Source organism: Paramisgurnus dabryanus, chromosome 10, assembly GCF_030506205.2.
Source record: "Paramisgurnus dabryanus chromosome 10, PD_genome_1.1, whole genome shotgun sequence".
Taxonomy (NCBI): domain Eukaryota; kingdom Metazoa; phylum Chordata; class Actinopteri; order Cypriniformes; family Cobitidae; genus Paramisgurnus; species Paramisgurnus dabryanus.
In genome coordinates, this window is record NC_133346.1 from 5,197,084 (window position 1) to 5,217,625 (window position 20,542).

General features: G+C 38.6%; 1 protein-coding gene and 2 pseudogenes across 1 annotated transcript; 1 reads left to right on the top strand and 2 right to left on the bottom strand.

The window, feature by feature from the left end:
• Positions 1-1,236: 1,236 nt before the first annotated feature.
• On the top strand, positions 1,237-1,352 carry LOC135747047 (5S ribosomal RNA; annotated as a pseudogene).
• A 1,057-nt stretch (positions 1,353-2,409) lies between these two features.
• Positions 2,410-3,378, bottom strand: LOC141282893 (trace amine-associated receptor 13c-like). The gene has a single exon (XM_073815975.1). The coding sequence runs from the start codon at positions 3,376-3,378 to the stop codon at positions 2,410-2,412; it is 969 nt and encodes a 322-aa protein (XP_073672076.1).
• A 4,250-nt stretch (positions 3,379-7,628) lies between these two features.
• LOC135739301 (uncharacterized) lies at positions 7,629-19,504 on the bottom strand (annotated as a pseudogene).
• Positions 19,505-20,542: the final 1,038 nt, after the last annotated feature.

Below are 20,542 nucleotides of genomic sequence, written 5' to 3' on the forward strand. Positions count from 1 at the left end.
CCAACTCCGGGCAGACTTCCTTTTCTCTCCCTCTTGCCATTTCTACACGTAACATGACCGGCAGCACTCACTCTCCACAGCAGTCACCTCAGCACTCACTCTCCACAGCAGTCACCTCTTCTTTCGCGCTATTCGCGAAAGGGAAACATGCTATCTGGGGTCACATACAGGGCATGAGGCTACATTGCGCATGCCATGAACCGTTGAACTGTACGGCACACACGCGCTCCGAACCGAGACAAACGGTTTGGATTTTTTTCATGAACCGTGCCACCCCTACTGCCATGTTAGTTGCGCTGCCAGTGGAAAAATATGGTACACGAACATACCTTATGAAACTTCCTGTCAGATGAACATTCTTGTCAGTACTTTGCACTTTAAAAACTAGCTTTTATTACCATCAGATGAGATTGTGAGACTATACTTTAATAAATCATGTTTAAATGCTGTTTTTATAACTCTTAAGTAACTGAAATAAGTTGTTGTGAAACTTAAACAGATCTCAGTTCAGAAAACAACCGGTCCTGGCACAGACGCCGTTCTGCTGTGTACGTGTACGTGCTCTGTTCTTATTGAGTTGCTATTTTTTGTTTCTAACATAAAGAGCAGCTCGTGTGGTGTCTCCTACATCTGCCATGCTATCTTTTGACTGGCTGTGCTAGCTAAGTTAGAGGAGGTTGACTCACAGCACTCAACACGTTTTTTTTCCGCTAATCCACCAAAGCAAAATTTAAAGTGTGAAACAAATGCTCATGCAAGTAGACTGGACATAACATTTCTGTGTCCAGCTCAAGTACACTCTGTTGCACCTAAGCAGAATTTCATTTTCATGCGTAATTATGTCTACATAATGCAAGCGTACATTCTGTGTATAATGTATAATTCTGTGTACATTTTGTGTACATTCTGTGTATAATGTGTAGTGCTAACTGTATGTATGTCTAATAGTACACCGTGTGGACTGACTATTTGTATGTGCATATTGCACATTTTTTACCTGTTTTCTTTTTGGTTATATGTTAACTAATTCTGCAATTTCTGGAGCACGCTCCCAAGAATTTCACTCACCAAGGCACATGTGCTATGATGATGTGACAATAAAAGTGATTTGATTTGATTTGATTGACAGACTGATGCAATAGTTGCTCTTCATGAAGGCCAGTGTCATATCTTGAATGTTCATGTGAGAAATAAAAATAACTCATAAAAAATAATTCCTCAACTTAGTTATTAATCGCCAGCAGCCATATCACCCTGTAGCCCAAGAAAGCTTGCCCACTGAAGCTAAGTAGGGTTGAGCCTGGTCAGTACTTGGATGGGAGACCTCCTGAGAAAACCAGGTGCTGCTGGTAGAGGTGTTAGTGAGACCAGCAGGGGGTGCTCACCCTGTGGTCTGTGTGGGTCCTTACACCCCAGAATAGTGATGGGGACACTATTCTGTCAAAAGGCACCGTCTTTTGGATGAGACCTTAAACCGAGGTCCTGACTCTCTGTGGTCATTAAAAATCCCAGAATGTCATTCTATAAAGAGTAGGGGTGTTCCCCGGCATCCTGGCCAAACTTGCCCATTGGCCTACTAATCATCCCCATATATACAAATCATCGACTATTTCACTCTGTCTCCTCTCCACTAATAAGCTGGTGTGTAGTGGGCATTCTGGCGCAATATGGCTGCCGTCGCATTATTCAGCTGGATGATGCACATTGGTGGTGGTTGAGGAGATTCACCCATTCATATGTAAAGCGCTTTGAGCGCTGCAGAAAAGCACTATATAAATGTAACAAATTATAAAAATTATTATAATCAAACTTAAGACTTTTTTAGAATTGTATCATTGTGTCTGAGTAGTAAGTGTGCATGTTGGCTTGTTTCATATACAACTGCAATGTTGATTCTGATGGTATGATACTAAAAATCTCAGTACTTGTGTTGTTTTTATTAGTATACATATTTACAGATTTAACTTATAATTTATATATTTGGCCTGCAATTTCTATAAACATTTGCACAGTTACCAGACACTTTTACCCAAAGCGACTTTGTGCATTACAAGGTACATTATACATTATTATCAGTATGTGTGTTGCATCAGTTTGAACAGAGCAATTCCAGCATTATGGATGTGACATTTGTAGTTAAAACATGAAATATAAATTCACAGAGAATGCATTTATTACCAATATTTTAACCCAACTGTATGTTTTTCCAAAGTGCAGACATTAGAAAAATGTCAGTCTATACTGTTTTCTATTTTAGATGAGGGAAACATTCATGTGTCATAAATGTGACAAAAAAATTGCCAAATGTAAGTGTAATATCTTGTGCTGAACCCCATCATTGACTGATTTGAACAATGCTAGGAAATCCAGAACCTTAATTATTATTATAATGAACAAGACCAATAGAAGTTATGCTGCCTTAAATATTTTGGATAGATTTAGGATGTGTTTAACTGACGCTCTAAACCAGGGGTAAAATATAGCATAGATGAGAGGATTCAGACCTGAATTAATATACATCATCCATAACATAATGTAGGCTATAACAGAAGTCATGCTTGTGTTTGGTGTTAGAGTTAAGCTGTAATAGGGAATCCAGCAAAACAGATAAACCATCACAATGATTCCTAATGTCAGAGCGGCTTTGCTCTCAGATTTCCTCCTCATTGAACCTTCTGTTAGATGTTTTCCACTCCTCATCAGAGAGTTTATAACTTTCACTTGATGATGTGCGACATAGAAGATTCTCAAATATAAAGTTATAATGTTGATACAAGGAAGCAGGAAAGACAGTAACAGGTCAGTGATTTTCAAGGCAAAAGTATACATAAATGAACATTCTCCATAACATGTGTATTTTCTTTGTGAGGTAGTTATAAAAACTGAAATGCTATAAGCTAAAGACCAGAACCAGGAAACATGGATCATAATTACTGTTCTAGTCATTGTTATTTTCTGTGGGTACAGCAGAGGGTGACACACAGCCACATAACGGTCAACAGCTATTAAAACTAAATTACTCAAAGATGTAGAGAGGAGCAATCCCATGATTAATATAAACAGTCTACAGATAGTGTCTCCAAAGTACCAACATGTTTCAATAAACCTTATCGCCTCCAAGGGCATGATAATAAGTCCTACGAGCAGGTCGGCCACAGCCAGAGAGAGAATGAGCATGTTGGTTGGAGTGTGAAGCTTCTTGAAGTGAGAGATGGAGATGATCACCAGCAGATTCAGAAACACAGTCCATACTGACAGCACTGAAAAAAACACATACACGATATTGTATTCAGGTGTTGAGAGTTTTGTCTTGATGCACGATGAGTTAATGGCAGGAAAGCAGTATTGAGTCTCAGGATCTTCTGTCTCATAGGCCATGAGTAAAGTCTCCTCTTGTTAAGAGTGTGATCTGATCTGATTCTCTTTATTGTTCTTTCATTTATACATTGTCAGACTGACTCAACCCATTCACCACCCACTCTGATGCAACATTGTGAATATTATTTTGACCTTTTTAAACATTTTTCTTTTTAGATATTTGTAAATGATGAGCTCAAATTTAAATCCCTCTAAGTACGTCATGTTTTCATGTAAATGTGCATTTTTTTTTGTTAGACGCTTAATTGATTCTTCCTACAAACCTGAGGCCGAGATTACGCGAATTTGAAACTAAACTGCACAGGGGTTTGTTTCCCGAACAACAGGGTAACTCACTGTTGAACCACCATAGTAAGATGCATAGTTGGAGAAATGAACTACCTTGTCAAAACCAACGTTCTCCAAAAGCATAGCAACTTTGTCACACATTCGTCGTTCGAACCATGGTTGTTCAACAATATAGTTGATAATGTCACATGGGAGGTGGAGTACTAATAATCTGTTTAATGTCAGATTATTGCTGTTAATAACGTGCATTGCATCAAAAGACTGATTTTGTTACAGTGATTTAGTTCTTTGTTGTTTTATTTCAAGAGATTTAATTCATGTGCAAGAGATTTTAACCCATCCAGTGAGTCTTGGTCATAAGCTCTACGGTCTTTCCTTGCCAGCAATCAAATCTGCAACCTTTGAGTTACAAGTCAGACTTTTTAATCATAAGACCACAGCTATCCCCACTTCCCATATGTGGAATTGATAAGGCTCCACTAAACTGTTCATTTAATGTGTAAAACTTGGCATAAAAAATGAAGCGATCGCACAGAAGTTAAACTAGCCATGATTGCAACAATGCTTGATGGCAAGCAAACACCTGGGCTTTTTAACGTCACACGGACAAGGCTGGCTGCTAACGCAACGAAATGGCATTCGCAGTGGATCTGATAGGGTCCGATACAGAAAATGCTAATACATTTAGCATACTGAAAGCAAAGACCCTCTCTAGTGAAGGCTCCAAGCTGTGCATAGCAATGCTGCTAACTTGGTATACACAGGGAAGGAGACCAGAGGCCGTTTTTTAATGAAGAGACTAAAATGTCTCCTACATCTGCCATGCTATCTTTTGACTGGCTGTAGCTAGCTAAGTTAGAGGAAGTTGACTCACAGCACTCAACACGTTTTTTTTCCGCTAATCCACCAAAGCATCATTAAAAGTGTGAAACAAATGCACATGCAAGTAGATTGACAAACTGATGCAATAGTTGCTCTTCATGAAGGCCAGTGTTATATCTTGAATGTTCATGTGAGAAATAAAAATAACTCATAAAAAATTATTCCTCAACTTCATTATTAATCGCCAGCAGCCATATCACCCTGTAGCCCAAGACAGCTTGCCCACTGAAGCTAAGTAGGGTTGAGGCTGGTCAGTACTTGCCAGCAATCATGTTAATGTGTTAATTAATGTGTACATAACTCGGACACTGAGGAAGGCAGAGTTAATTACCATGGATTTGAGCCATCCTTTGCAGAAGGCTTTTAAACTGCTCCCATCTACACGCAGATACTATGTGCCCCTTTGTCGTACAAACAGATTTAAAAATTCTTTTGTACCTGCTGCCATTGGTTTTTTAAATAATTTTAGGTAATTATTTATTAAGGTTTTGTGGGTGAGTGCGGTTGTTTGCTTGTTGTGTGATTATGTGTTTTACTGCTGGCTGTACAACAAATTTCCCCCTGAGGGATAATAAAGTTTACCTACCTACCTACCTACCTACTTGAATGGGAGACCTCCTGAGAAAACCAGGTTGCTGCTGGTAGAGGTGTTAGTGAGACCAGCAGGGGGTGCTCACCCTGTGGTCTGTGTGGGTCCTTACACCCCAGTATAGTGATGGGGACACCGTCTTTCAGATGAGACGATAAACAGAGGTCCTGACTCTCTGTGGTCATTAAAAATCCCAGGATGTCATTCTATAAAGAGTAGGGGTGTGCCCCGGCATCCTAGCCAAACTTGCCCATTGGACTACTAATCATCCCCATATATACAAATCATCGAGAGCTATATCACTCTGTCTCCTCTCCACTAATAAGCTGGTGTGTGGTAGGGCTGTCACTTTTGAGAAAAAATCAAATTCGAACGGATTTCGAATATCATGCAATGTATCCGAATATATTCGAATATCTAGGCACCCCCCCAACCCGCATCAAAAACCCACCGTAATGGAGATTCAATCACAACATTATTAACAGTGACAGTCATAAACAGGGTTGTCTGGATTACTTTTTACTTAAAGGCTCTCTAAGCGAATCTGCGAGACGTTAGTTATTGTTGACGTTTGAAACTGTTTTCAAACAGACGGAGCGTAGCTAACTCCTCCCCCTCCCCCTCCCTTCCGTGCTTTCATGAACGCGCCCAACCCCCACCCCCAAATCCTTTTTGTCGTTTATTGGCTGGAATACTTTGTTTTGTTATGTGATGCTAGGTTTGGCCATTTGTTGATATTGCCGTTTGTGAAGCCTGGGCTTTCTACAGAGATCGCGTTTTTTTACAGTTTGATCAGCGGACAGGCAGCAAGCAGATAGTGAGGAGATGTTTCCGGTATGTAACAAAAAATGTTTTATGGTCTAAAACGCTTCAATTCGCTTAGAGCACCTTTAATGTTTGAAACAGCAGGTTATCAACTTATGAATAACAAACTTTTATATATATATATATATATATATATATATATATATATATATATATATATATATATATATATATATATATATATATATGTGTATAAAAAAAAGATTCAGAACAGTTACAAACAATAACGTGACAACTTAAATAGCAGCTGGAGTATATAGGCAGACGCAAACGGAATTCGCGCCCGCAGATTTCGGCAGAAAACTCCGCGGAATTCCGCGGATTTAATGCCCGTAATTGACAAGCACACATATCCCGCGCTTGCGCGTGTTTGTGACCAGAACTGTCATTGACAACAGGCACACATACAAAGCCTATCCCGCGCGTTTGTGAGCCGTCATTCACAAGTACATTAACCCTGCGCGTGCTGTTTGCTTGCCCGTTTTCAATGATAGAGAGCACAAACCCTACTTGAGATGAAATTAAACTTACCGCTTTAAGCAGATCTCACTTGTCGTCAATGTGACGCGCAACAGTCAGCACATGATAATTTCAAATCCGTTTACAAGACAAATGCTGTTGTTGTTTAATATAAAGTTTACAATGCGTTGTAAAAATTATGAAAATATCTTCATACATGCTAATTTCATAATGCGAACGTATTAACACAAGCTTTTTATTCTGCTATAATATTTAACCTTATAAACAATATGTCATTTTATATACAAACTATAATTCTATCTTGACATGCACATGAGGTTCATTTTGGTCCCATTTGATTCCCTCTCTTGCGCACAGTTGCCGTCGGTCTCACTCTCAGCCTCCTTCCTATTACGAGGTGTTACTGTAAAAAATGCACTACACATGGCATTTAAAAAATCAGATGGTTTATTTATAGTTCGAATACGGATATTTCACGTCATGTTCGAATGCATATTCGAATATCGAATAAAAAGTGACAGCCCTAGTGTGTGGTGGGTGTTCTGGTGCAGTATGGCTGCCGTCGCATTATCCAGCTGGATGTTGCACATTGGAGGTGATTGAGAAGAATCCCCCATTCATATGTAAAGCGCTTTGAGTGCTGCAGAAAAGCACTATATAAATGTAACAAATTATAAAAATTATTATAATCAAACTTAATAAGTTTTTTTTTATTGTATCATTGTGTCTGAGTAGTAAGTGTGCATGTTTGCTTGTTTCATATATAACTGCAATGTTGATTCTGATGGTATGATACAAAAAATCTAAGTACTTGTGTTGTTTTTATTAGTATACATATTTACAGATTTAACTTATAATTTATATATTTGGCCTGCAATTTCTATAAACATTTGCACAGTTAGCAGACACCTTTTTCCAAAGCGACTTTGTGCATTACAAGATATATTATACATTGTTACCAGTATGTGTGTTGCCTCAGTTCGAACCGAGCAATCCCAGCATTATGGCTGTGACATTTGTAGTTAAAACATAAAAATAAATTCACAGAGAATGTCTTTATTACCAATATATTAAACCAACTCTATGTTTTTCTAAAGTTCAGACATCAGAAAAAAGTCAGTCTCATGTTTTCTATTTTAGATGATTCATGTGTTATAAATGTGACAAAAATGGCCAAATTTAAGTGTTATTTCTTGTGTTGAACCCCATCATTGACTGATTCGAACAATGCTAGGAAATCCAGAACCTTAATTATTATTATTGTTATAATGAACAAGACCAATAGTAGTTATGCTGCCTTAAATATTTTGGATAGATTTAGGATGTGTTTAACTGATGCTCTAAACCAGGGGTAAAATATAGCATAGATAAGAGGATTCAGACCTGAATTAATATACACCATCCATAACATAAAATAGGCTATAACAGAAGTCATGCTTGTGTTTGGTATTAGAGACAAAATAAAATAGGGAATCCAGCAACACAGATAAACCGTCACAATGATTCCTAATGTCAGAGCGGCTTTGCTCTCAGATTTCCTCCTCACTGAACCTTCTGTTAGATGTTTTCCACTCCTCATCAGAGAGTTTATAACTTTCACTTGATGATATGCTACATAAAAGATTCTCAAATATAAAGTTATAATGAAGGTACAAGGAAACAGGAAAAACAGGAACAGGTCAGTGATTGTCCAGGCAAAAGTATACATAAATGTACATTCACCGTAACACATGTATTTTCTTTGTGAGGTAGTTATAAAAACTGAAATGTTATAAGCTGAAGACCAGAACCAGGAAACATAGATCATAATTATTGTTCTAGTCATTGTCATTTTCTGTGGGTACAGCAGAGGGTGACACACAGCCACATAACGGTCAACAGCTATTAAAACTAAATTACTCAGAGATGTAGAGATGAGCAATCCCATGATTAATATAAACAGTCTACAGATAGTGTCTCCAAAGTACCAACATGTTTCAATAAACCTTATTGCCTCCAAGGGCATGACAATAAGTCCTACGAGCAGGTCGGTCACAGCCAGAGAGAGAATGAGCATGTTGGTTGGGGTGTGAAGCTTCTTGAAGTGAGAGATGGAGATGATCACCAGCAGATTCAGAAACACAGTCCATACTGACAGCAATGAAAAAAACACATACATGATTTTGTTTTCACGGGATGAGAGTTTTGTCTTGATGCACGATGAGTTAATGGCAGGAAAGCAGTATTGAGTCTTAGGATCTTCTGTCTCATAGGCCATGAGTAAAGTCTCCTCTTGTAAAGAGTTTGATCTGATCTGATTCTCTTTACTGTTCTTTCATTTATACATTGCCAGACTGACTCAACCCATTCACCACCCACTCTGATGCAACATTGTGTATATTATTTTGACCTTTTTAAACATATTTATTTTTAGATATTTGTAAATGATGAGCTCAAATTTAAATCCCTCTAAGTATGTCATGTTTTCATGTAAATGAGCATTTTTTTTTGTTAGACGCTTAATTGATTCTTCCTACAAACCTTAGGCCGAGATTAAGCGAATTTGAAATGAAACTGCACAGGGGTTTGTTTCTCGAACAACGACGTAACTCACTGTTGAACCACCATAAGAAGATGCATAGTTGGAGAAACTAACTACCTTGTCAAAACCATTGTTTTCCAAATCATAGCATCTTTGTCACACATTCGTCTTTTGAACCATGGTTGTTCAACAATATAGTTGATGATGTCACGTGGGAGGTTGAGTACTAAATTATCTGTTTAATGTCAGATTATTGCTGTAAATAACGTACATTGCATCAAAAGACTGATTTTGTAACAATGATTTAGTTCTTTGTTGTTTTATTTCAAGAGACTTAATTCATGTGCAAGAGATTTTAACCCATAAACCCAAGATAACCCAAGATAAAACTTAAGGTTTGTTGAATTTGCTTGTCTGCACGTATCTGCAGCGCCTGTGCAAAACACATAAAGCAGTAGAAAAAAATGAAACGATCGCACAGAAGTTAAACTAGCCATGATCGCAACAATGCTCAATGCCAAGCAAACACGTGAGATTTTTAACATCATGTGAGACTAGGCTGGCTGGTAACGCAAGAAATGGCATCCGCAGAGGATCTGATAGGCTCCGATACAGAAAATGCTAATACATTTAGCATACTGAAAGCAAAGACCTCTCTAGTGAAGGATCCAAGATTTGCATTGCAATGCTGCTAACTTGGTATACACAGGGAAGGAGACCAGAGGCCGTTTTTTAATGAAGAGACTAAAATGTAATCTTAAATTCTGGCAAGAAACTGTAAAATGTAAACTGCAACTGACTGCCGTAACACTCTGAATCCCCGCATTAGATATCACTGATCATTATTGACTGGCTGAAGAACTACATGCTTCTGCAAAAGAAGTGTCCTTGCTGAAAGTGCGTCACAGATCGAAGCTGGAGGTGACGACAGGAAAATTGCCCTTTATATGCTTTTTGGATATAATTACAACAGTGTATCAACGATTCAGAAAGTGAGGTGAACAACTAGAAAAATAACACTTGATGATAAAGAAACAGTCCCACTAGCATGTTATTTAGACATTAGGGGCCCTATCTTGCACCCAGCGCAATTGACTTTGTCAGTGACGCATGTATCATTCGTATTTTGCTCCGGTGCACAGCGGGTTTTTCCTTCCACAGACGCACGTCGGCAAACTAGGAAATGAACTTGCGCTCCCTGGGCGGTTCAGCGCAAAAAAAGAGGCACGTTCCGGCGCAAACCATCCCTGATGCTATTTTGCAGTTTCAAAAAACAATTGCGCCACTGACCAGAGAAAAAAAGTTTAAAGTCAGTGGCGCGTTGCGCGTTGTTCATTATGCTATTTTAAGGGCGCATGCTTGACCATAATGTATAGCGTGCACAACGCGAATACACTTTGCATCTAATCTACACAGATGCAACTGTTTATTTTTGCAAATCATAAATTGTACACTTAAAAATATTAATACATGAGATAAGGGGAATCATAGTGGTGAGCATTGTGGTGATAGTTTTTATTTATTGTGTGGCTGCGTTAAAAAATTCTCATGCAAATAACGATTAAAATATTTTCATAAGTTTGTTGTGTGGCTGTATTACGTTTATTTTATGTAAATAATAATTAAAATGTTTTCATAAGAAACCTTAATGTATGTGAACTTGATTTGTAAGTGTACTTTGGGGTTGGACCTTGCGTTTCTTAGGTCCGATTTCAAAGCCCCCAAACCCTTTCAGCGGTGAGGGGGACGCAGCGATGTCCTCTGCTGGCGTCAGGTCCTGAGGCAGATCCACCTCCCGTTACATGGCGTGCCCGATTTATGCTGGCAAGCTTGGGATTTCCTTGTCTCCTGACATCATTGTAGCGCTTGGCGCAACGATGGGTATGCCAGCTGATGAGACTGTGGCTATTTCCTCTCACGCCTGTTTGACCGACGCTGATTTGGGCGGGTTTCTCCTATCCCCATACAAAACAACTTATCTGTCTTTGACTGCTCTAACAAGAACGTTGATCTCCTCGGCTGTAAACCGCTCCTGGCGTGCGCCTGGTAAATCCGTCATAATAATAGCAACCCGCCATGGAACTTGCGCCCTTGCGTTTAAAGGGAATGTTGGATAACGTTCTGATTGGTTTATTTGACGTTACGCCCAAACCACACCTATGAATAATGAACTTACTTCAGACCAACCCCTTATTGATTTGCGCCCAGCGCAAGAGTTATTTCTCACGCTGGGAAAATAGCAACAGTGCCCAAGATCCGCCCACAACCTCACTTGCGCGTTGCGCTTCACACTTGCGTTTCAGATCGTTAAAATAGGGCCCTATTAATAGTTTTTCAATTTCGATTTTTTTTTTTTTTTGCACATTTCGATTGCAAAAACAAGATAATTGAGGTAAATCGATTAGTGTCTAGTAGAACGATTGTAGTGGAAACACTGATTTAGGTCAAATCTGTACCTTTTTGAAAGGGCAAAGCCCCAGTGACAGCTACATATTAAAAAACAAGTACAGACAGACAGACAGATACAAGTTATGTGTATAATAATTGTGTAAAGTAATTTTATTTACATTAGGCCAATGAAGATACAGGTTCAGTGTATTTTCTGCACATGAATGCTTGTGTCTAAACTGTTCACACAAAGGTTGACAATTCGTTGTAAATTTTACATTTAGACAGAAAGAATAGATTTTCTTTCTCTTTTCATGCCTGGGATAAATATTTGCTAACTTATAGATGTGTTTTACTTTGTGTTTTTTCGCATCTGCTTTAGGCTGGCAAACCTTTCTGAGTCTGGAACATAATGGCTCATTATCTACTTCTAATCTTAATTTTTAATGCTTATTGTCTTATACATGTTGTCAGTTTGACAGAGCAATGAGGCTGGATTTTGATCTTAATAATAAAAAATCTTTTTCTAGAAAGAAAGGTAAGGTGGACTGATTCTTCTTAGATGCAGTAACAATATCTTTGCTAATTTGCAACCTTTTGGTTATTTACTCCTAAACTGACAGGATTAAGACAGAAATGAACCATCCAAGAAATCAATTACAGTAAACTCTAAAGGCCAATTATATTTGTTATGCTTTGCTATTCAAAATGTCTGCATGGTCTTGAGGGTCCTGTTAACACCTATATGCTGCATCTTATCCACCAAAGATTCATTAAAAGTGTGAAACAAACTCACATGGAAGAAGATTGACAGACTGATGCAATAGTTGCTCTTCATGAAGGTCAGTGTCTTGCACGTTTATGTGAGAAATGTTCAGTTAGCCAACAGTCAATTATGCACATAAAAATAATTCAATAAAATATTTAATCTTTTTAGTTACTAATCAAGTTAAATAAGACATTTTTATAGAATGGTATCATTGTGTCTGAAGAGTAAGTGTGCATGTTTGCATCTCGTGTTGAACCACGTTGATCAATTCGAACTATGCCAGTACATTTAAAGAGCAGAACCAGGAAACACAGATAATAGTTATTGTTCTAGTCATTTTTATTTTCTGTGGGTACAGCAGAGGGTGACACACAGCCACATAACGGTCAACAGCTATTAAAACTAAATTACTCAGAGATGTAATAAGGAGTAATGCGATGATTAATAAAAACAGTCTACAGATAGTGTCTCCAAAGTACCAACATGTTTCAATCAATGTAATCGCCTCCAAGGGCATGATAATAAGTCCTACGAGCAGGTCGGCCACAGCCAGAGAGAGAATGAGCATGTTGGTTGGAGTGTGAAGCTTCTTGAAGTGAGAGATGGAGATGATCACCAGCAGATTCAGAAACACACTCCATACTGACAGCAATAAAAAAAACACATACATGATATTGTATTCATGTGTGGGGCGTTTTGTCTTGATGCACGATGAGTTAATGGCAGGGAAGCAGTATTGAGTCTCATGATCTTCTGTCTCATAGGCCATGACAAAAGTTTCCTCCGGATAGGAGTTTGATCTGATCTCCTAACTGTTCTTTCATTTATACATTGTCAGGATCAGAATGACACCCATTCACCACCCACTCTGATGCAACATTTATTATGGATTATTATTTATGAATGGATATTATTTTGTTTGTTCAGATGTCAGATGTTCTGACATGTTTTCTTGTAAATTAACTTTTTTATTGCACTCTTAATGGATTCTGCCAATAAACAGATATTTCAAAATGGCCTTAGGCCAGAATTAAGCAAGTTTGAAATGAAAATATAATGCGTGCTGAGGGCATCCGAGGTGGCATTTAGCAGGTTTTGCATCTGAGCTCCTTAATCTACCCATCATGTTTCAGTATAAGAACAACAATTATTTTAATGAAGTGCTTCAACCAGTGTGCACAAAGCGCTGCTTGAATGATTGGTTTATTATTTATTCTTAAAGCTCACGTAACACGCTGTTTCTGCATTTCTGATGTTAATCTGGAGTACCTATAGAGTAGTAGGACATCCTTTATATCTCCGAAGAGTCTTTAGTTTAATCAGATTTATAAAAGAAAGATGAGCTTTACCGAATCTTTCCGATAACGTACGAAAAAATGAAGGAGGAGTTACTACTGCGGGTGGAGCGAGTACGAGTTATGCAACACTATACATGTTCGTGTCATTTATATAATATGCACGCGCATATTTACAAAATAAGACCAAAGTCTTACTTACCGCATGCAACTCGTGACCCGGTTGGGGAAATCCAGTGCATCAAACACACACGCAAAACTCGCTGCTACTCCAGATAATAAACTATATCCATTGTTTTCATAAGGCTGGATTTCTTCTCCTTACATCCAAAAACACACTTCTTCATTCGTGCCATTGTTGAGTTTTGAAATTAAACAAAGCTGTCACGTGATGTGAATGTTTGTAAGTTCTAGCGTCTCCCGCTGATTGACGGGTGGGCGGGGTTTTCCGGGGGAAGTGCCCATATAAAGAAGTGATACGTTTAGAAAACCCCTGATACGTCAGTTGGACCAGTAATCGAAAAAAGCTTTCCAAAACTTGTACGAACCCCGGCGAAGTGCATTCGGCACAGAAATACTCTGTAACACGTCCACACGCTTTTTTGACACTTTGCCTACGTTTAGCATGAGGAAACAACTCTATAACTGTGTTAATAAGTCAGAATGCTTGAAATACCATTGAACCCCCCCTTTAATGAAGTTCACAACAACAAAACGAGTTGCTAAACGCCATCATCATTGTCAGTCAGCTCACCTCACACACTCTGACAGTAATAAATCAAATATGTACACCTGGTGCTTTGTGATGTGATGCGCGTTCAGTTATCACTGAATTCGGGCAGCAGACACATTTATTGTTTAGTGTCTGCTCTGTAACAAAACTAAATAATTTTATTACAAGCAAAAATCAAGTTACCACGTTTACAAGCACCACGTTTCAGCGGTTACACAGTATATCGCAACATGCCTAAGCCTCATCCAGGCCTTCCTAAAAAAGGCTTATTCAAACACACCCCTGCAGTCTGATGTCACACTGCCGGGAACATTTGCATAACACCGCCCTACTACGCAAGAATAGTAGTACACTCTAAAAACAGCTGGGTTATTTTTTAACCCATAATGGGTAAATATTGGACAGAAAATGTGCTGGGTTAAAAATGACTCCATGCTGGGTTAAAATTTACCCAATGCTGTGTTGTTAAACCCAACTTTTTGGTTATTATAACCCATGGTTGCATAACAACAACCCAACATTGGGTCATTTTTAACCCACAAAAACAAAGGCGAAATTTCAAGTCCTGGCCAAATGATATGGAGACATTTTGTAGTGATTACAGCATACGAATGTGATTTCTTTACTCAAGTCTGTGTTTAAGTAGCCTAAAGCTCTTACAACAAAGTAAGAAAAAGTTGATTGTAAGTTTAATGGTTTTCAGTAAGGCAAATATGTGTTAAGAGTATGGTAAAGTTAAAAAAATATTTAATATAAAGAAGAAAATTATCTATATTTGTAATGAATTTAGTAATGCATTAAACATGTTTTTACACCACCCAGTGACCCAGTACAACTTATGGGTTGCCACCTCTCTCAAATCTTAGTCTGGAGCCCCGTGACAGCCCTATTAGGAACATTTCAAACTTTTTTTGATCGCGCAAATGGTTGAGCAGTTACGGTTAAAGAAACACTTCACCCATTTGCATTAAGCTTTGTATAGTTAGAATCCCAGTCATGTTTTTGAATGGTCGTGCATCATTTCCTCAGTTGCCGCAGAGACACGAGAAATACAAATTTCACTGTTGCACTTCCTTCTTTCAATGATGTAAAAATCATAATTTTGCATCATTGAAAGCAGGAAGTCCAATATCTTTGTTGAGGGGGTGAGACTACAAACACCCCTTTTCTCTGTCTAATAGGCACCAATTTCGAAATGTATGTTACATTTCAACTACAAATATGATGCACTTTCAATAAAGATTAATGTTTCTACGGGTGAAATGCTCCTTAAAATAAATAGCGGTAGAATCAGAGCCCTTGAGGCCGTTTTTCAATCCGAAGGCTGTAGCCTCTGGGGATCCCATATACAGGCTGTTGCATACGTCACAAGCCTAGATTATTTAAGTTAACTGAGAATTACATTCGCAAGTCATAAGCATATAACAACAATTTACGATTAACTAAGAATAAAAATCAATAGGTAATTTCAAAGTTAATATTCTGAAATAAGATAGTCTTTATGACGTATGCAGCCTAGTGCGACCTCCGGAGGCTACATCCTCTTAGTGGAAAACGTTGAACAAACCATGAACAGCCTTTAAATGGTACATTTCATTTTCTTAATGCAGAGTCATTCATTATTGTGTAATTAGAGAGGCTATTAAACGTGACGGCTGTATATAGTGCATATTTATGCATAAAATGTATGGGTGGAGTGTTTTTGGCTCTGTGCTTCTTCTGGTTTATTCAATTAAATGCAATAAATTAATTTATTAATAACTTGTATTAATAGAATGCATATATTAAAGCTTTTTAGGGATTAACAGTAGTTGTAAGTGATCTTTTGTTCTTTGTATTCATAAATGAAACGGGCACAAAATATATACACAACACACAGTCAGTTGTACATTGTAAACATCCATAAACATTATGGGGTGGTTTCCCGACAGGGATTATCTTAAGCCAGGACTTGGCCTTAGTTTAATTACGAAATCTAACTAGTTTTAACAAACATGTCTTCCTAAAAACATTACTTGTGTGTATTTTAATGTATTTTAAGACATGTCAGTGCAAGTTGTTTTGCTTATAGACTTTAAAGCTTTTAAGTCGTATGAGGCAGTGTAAGGGGCTGGACACACCAAAGCTTTTACGCCTGTGGTCGGCGCATGTTTTCAATTGATTCCAATGGCGTTTTTCAAATAAGCAAGCAGCTAGCGGGTTTTTTTCCGCGCTGAAAACCAGCGTTCGAAAATATTCAACTTGGAGTGAAAAGCTCTGCTCGTCAATGTGAGAAATGTTCAGTTAGCCAACAGTCAATTATGCACATAAAAATAATTCATTATAAATAAAAAATCAACTTAGTTACTAATCAAGCTAAATAAGACATTTTTTATGGAATGACATTGTTATGCCTGAGTAGTAAGTGTGCATGTTTGCTTGTTTTATCTAAACATTAAACTGCTGATGGTTCTGGTGTATTTAAGACTACACATTGTATGTTTTTTTTTATAGTTTACACCTTAACACATGTAGCCTATAATTTATATTTTTGGCTTGCAGTTTCCATAAACATTTACACAGATGGCAGACGCTTTTATTCAAAGTGATTACATTGCAGTACAGGGTACATTATACATTATTATCAGTATGTGTGTTGCCTCCGTTCGAACCGAGCGATCCCATCATTATGAATTTAACATGTAAAACTTGAAATATAGATTCACAAAGAATGCATTTACTACCAATACATTGAAACAGCAAACCACTCTCTTAAGCCCTATCAAATGTATGCATAATATATTGTGTTGATCCCCATCATTGACCGATTCAAACAATGCTAGTAAATCAGAACCTTAATTATTATTATAATGAACAAGACCAGCAGAAGTTATGCTGGCTTAAATATTTTGGATAGATTTAGGATGTGTTTAACTGATGTTCTAAACCAGGGGTAAAATATAGCATAGATGAGAGGATTAAGACCTGAATTAATATACATCATCCATAACATAAAATAGGCTATAGCAGAAGTCATGCTTGTGTTTGGTGCTAGAGATAAACTATAATAGGGAATCAAGCAAAACAGATAAACCGTCACAATGATTCCTAATGTCAGAGCGGCTTTGCTCTCAGATTTCCTCCTCACTGAACCTTCTGTTAGATGTTTTCCACTCCTCATCAGAGAGTTTATAACTTTCACTTGATGATGTGCAACATAAAAGATTCTCAAATATAAAGTTAAAATGATGGTACAAGGAAGCAGAAAAAACAGGAACAGGTCAGCGGTTGACCAGACAAAAGTAATGATAATTGTACATTCTCCGTAACATGTGAATTTTTTTTCTGAGGTATTAATAATAAGTGAAATGTTATAAGCTGAAGAATAGATCCAGGAAACACAGATAATAGTTATTGTTCTAGTTGTTGTTATTTTCTGTGGGTACAGCAGAGGGTGACACACAGCCACATAACGGTCAACAGCTATTAAAACTAAATTAATCAGAGATGTACAGATGAGCAATCCCATGATTAATAGAAGCAGTCTACAGAGAGGGTCTCCAAAGTACCAACATGTTTCAATAAACCTAATTGCCTCCAAGGGCATAATAGTAAGTCCTACGAGCAGGTCGGCCACAGCCAAAGAGAGAATGAGCATGTTGGTTGGAGTGTGAAGCTTCTTGAAGTGAGAGATGGAGATGATCACCAGCAGATTCAGAAACACAGTACATGCTGACAGCAATGAAAAAAACACATACATGATATTATATTCATGTGTGGAGCGTTTTGTCTTGATGCATGATGAGTTAATGGCAGGAAAGCAGTATTGAGTCTCATGATCTTCTGTCTTAAAGGCCATGAGTAAAGTCTCCTCCTGATAAGAGTTTGATCTGATCTCTTTACTGTTCTTTCATTTATACAGTTTCTGAATCAGTCTGACTCAACCCATTCACCACCCACTCTGATGCAACATTGTTTTTCAGTGGATATTATTTTCCTTTTTTTCCTTTTTTCTTTTTAGATGTTTGTAAATGAGCTCAGATGCAAAACCTTCTAAGAGGCTGATAACAGACATGCATTTTTGGCAGCCTAAAAGCACCCAACATCATTTGTGTTTTTCCATTGTCTTATTAAATGGGGGAAGAGACAGGCCTTCCATTGTGATGACAGAAGTTTACAGTTGCTCGGAATAACTAAAGACTGCACTCACTCGTGGACTGCATCCTAAACCACATACTGTGCTGGTACTGTATTAGATGAAGTACCTACTTATTGACTGATAAAATTATAGGTGCTAAGTAGTATGAATATGTATAGTATGAATTAATCATGTACTACAGTACTTTACAGTGATGGGCAAGAGCCAGTTATGAATGATGTCCACCTTCCTCTGGTCCATTTGTACACCCTGTTGATCGACGATGTACCCCAAAAACTGGATAGAAGTATGGAACTCACATTTCAAGCTTAAGGTACAGTTATGCTCTCGTAACTTCTCCAAAACAAGACTTACATGATGTTGGTGTTGGGTAAGAGTATTTGAGTAGATCAATATATCATCTTTGTAGACGATGACGAATTTATTCAGGTACTCACAAAAGATCTCGTTCATGTATCCCTGGAACACGGAGGGTGAGTTGGATAATCCAAAGGGCATGACCTGGTATTCATAGTGGCTAGAGGGAGTCACAAAGGCAGTTTTCCATTCGTCACCTCAACAGATGCAGATTAAATAGTTTGCACTTCTTAAGTCCAATTTCGAGAATATGCGGGCTCCTTGTAGCTTTTCCAAGGCAGCAGAAACCAGAGGAAGGGGGTATCAGAATTTTACAGTCTGAGAGTTGAGATGACGATAATCAATACAGGGTCTCAAGCCTCCATTCTTTTTGGCCACAAAGAAAAAACTTGAAGCGGCAGGTGATGTAGATGGTCGAATGAACTGCTGGTTAAAAGCTTCCTCCACTTACTCCTCCATGGCCTTCTGTTCAGGAATGGACAGGGGGTAGATGAATCTTTTGGGTAGTGAGGCTCCAGGTAGCAGGTTGATAGCACAGTCCCATTGCCGTTGTGGGGGAAGTTGAGTAGCCAGTTGCTTGCTGAAGACATTCTGGAATGCCCGATATTCTTCAGGTATCTCCACCTCTTTGGAAACCGGAGGGCTTTCAACCATTTTAGATCCGACTGGGAGAGAAGACACTGATTCGAATGAAGAAGAATGAAAAGGATGGAGAGTCCTTTGGACGGGTAAAAAGCAGGATTGAAAACACTTCTAACCCCAGGCGACGATTTCTCCACTGCGCCAGCCGATGCTGGGTAGATGTTTCACAAGCCAGGGGCATCCCAGGATGAACTCTGCAGTGTATTCCTCTAGCACCATAAATAATATTTCTTCAACATAAAGACATCCAACACAAAGGGTTAAATTGGGTGTGTAGTACCGAATGTGACCTTTGCCCAACGGTTTGCCTTGGATGGTGTGCACTGTTAAATCTTGTGGGTATCTGCGTCTTTGTATGTTCAGTTTTTGAAAGAGGAAAGGAAGTTCCCTGCTGATCCCAAGTCAATAAGAGCTTTCGCTGGGACACAAATACAAGAGGTAAACAGGAGTACAGGAGGGTGATTTCAAGCTTCAACGTTTGGGGTAAGCTGAACTGAGCTTACTGTTGGGCGAGGTGGTCGAACCGGAACAGTCGCGATGATGTTATTCTCCAACACAATATAGACAGCTTGTTGCGAATACATCGTTGTCGTTCAGAGAGGAAGAGATGTGTGGAATCCACTTGCATGGGTTCAGGTGCTGGAGGATCCGGGGGTGATATTGGAGGCGGAGGATTTTCAGCGGCAGTCACTTCGTCACAGGCTGTCAGAAGCTGAAAGACACGGATGGTTTTTTGAATGAGGGTTTCTAAACCCATGGAGTCTTCATAAACCACAATGAGCTGTCGGACATGAGGGTTTAATTCGTGACGAAAAGCTGTGACAAGGGCAGTTTCATTCCCTCCGCTTGCAGCTGCTAGGGTTCGGAATTGTAAAGCATAAGTACTCACAGATAATTATCCTTGGCGTAAATTGAAGAAAGAATCATGGACGGAGAGATTGGACATAGTTTGGCCAAACACTTTCTTAAAATGCTGGAGAAAACTGGATAGAGATTGGATTACTGCAGAATTAGAATTCGATATGGATTGAGCCCAAATGAGTGCTCGTCCAGACAGCAAGGAAACTATAAATGACACTTGTGCATTATGATTGGAAAATAGATGAGATTGCATTTGGAAATACAGAGATACCTGCAGTAGAAATCCGCTGTAATCCTCCGACTCATCTAAGTATGTCGCTGGTCGAGCCATGGGATTTGCAGAGGCACCTGAAGAGGCGGCAGGGTTTTGAGGAAGTAAAGTCAGGCTGAGTGAAG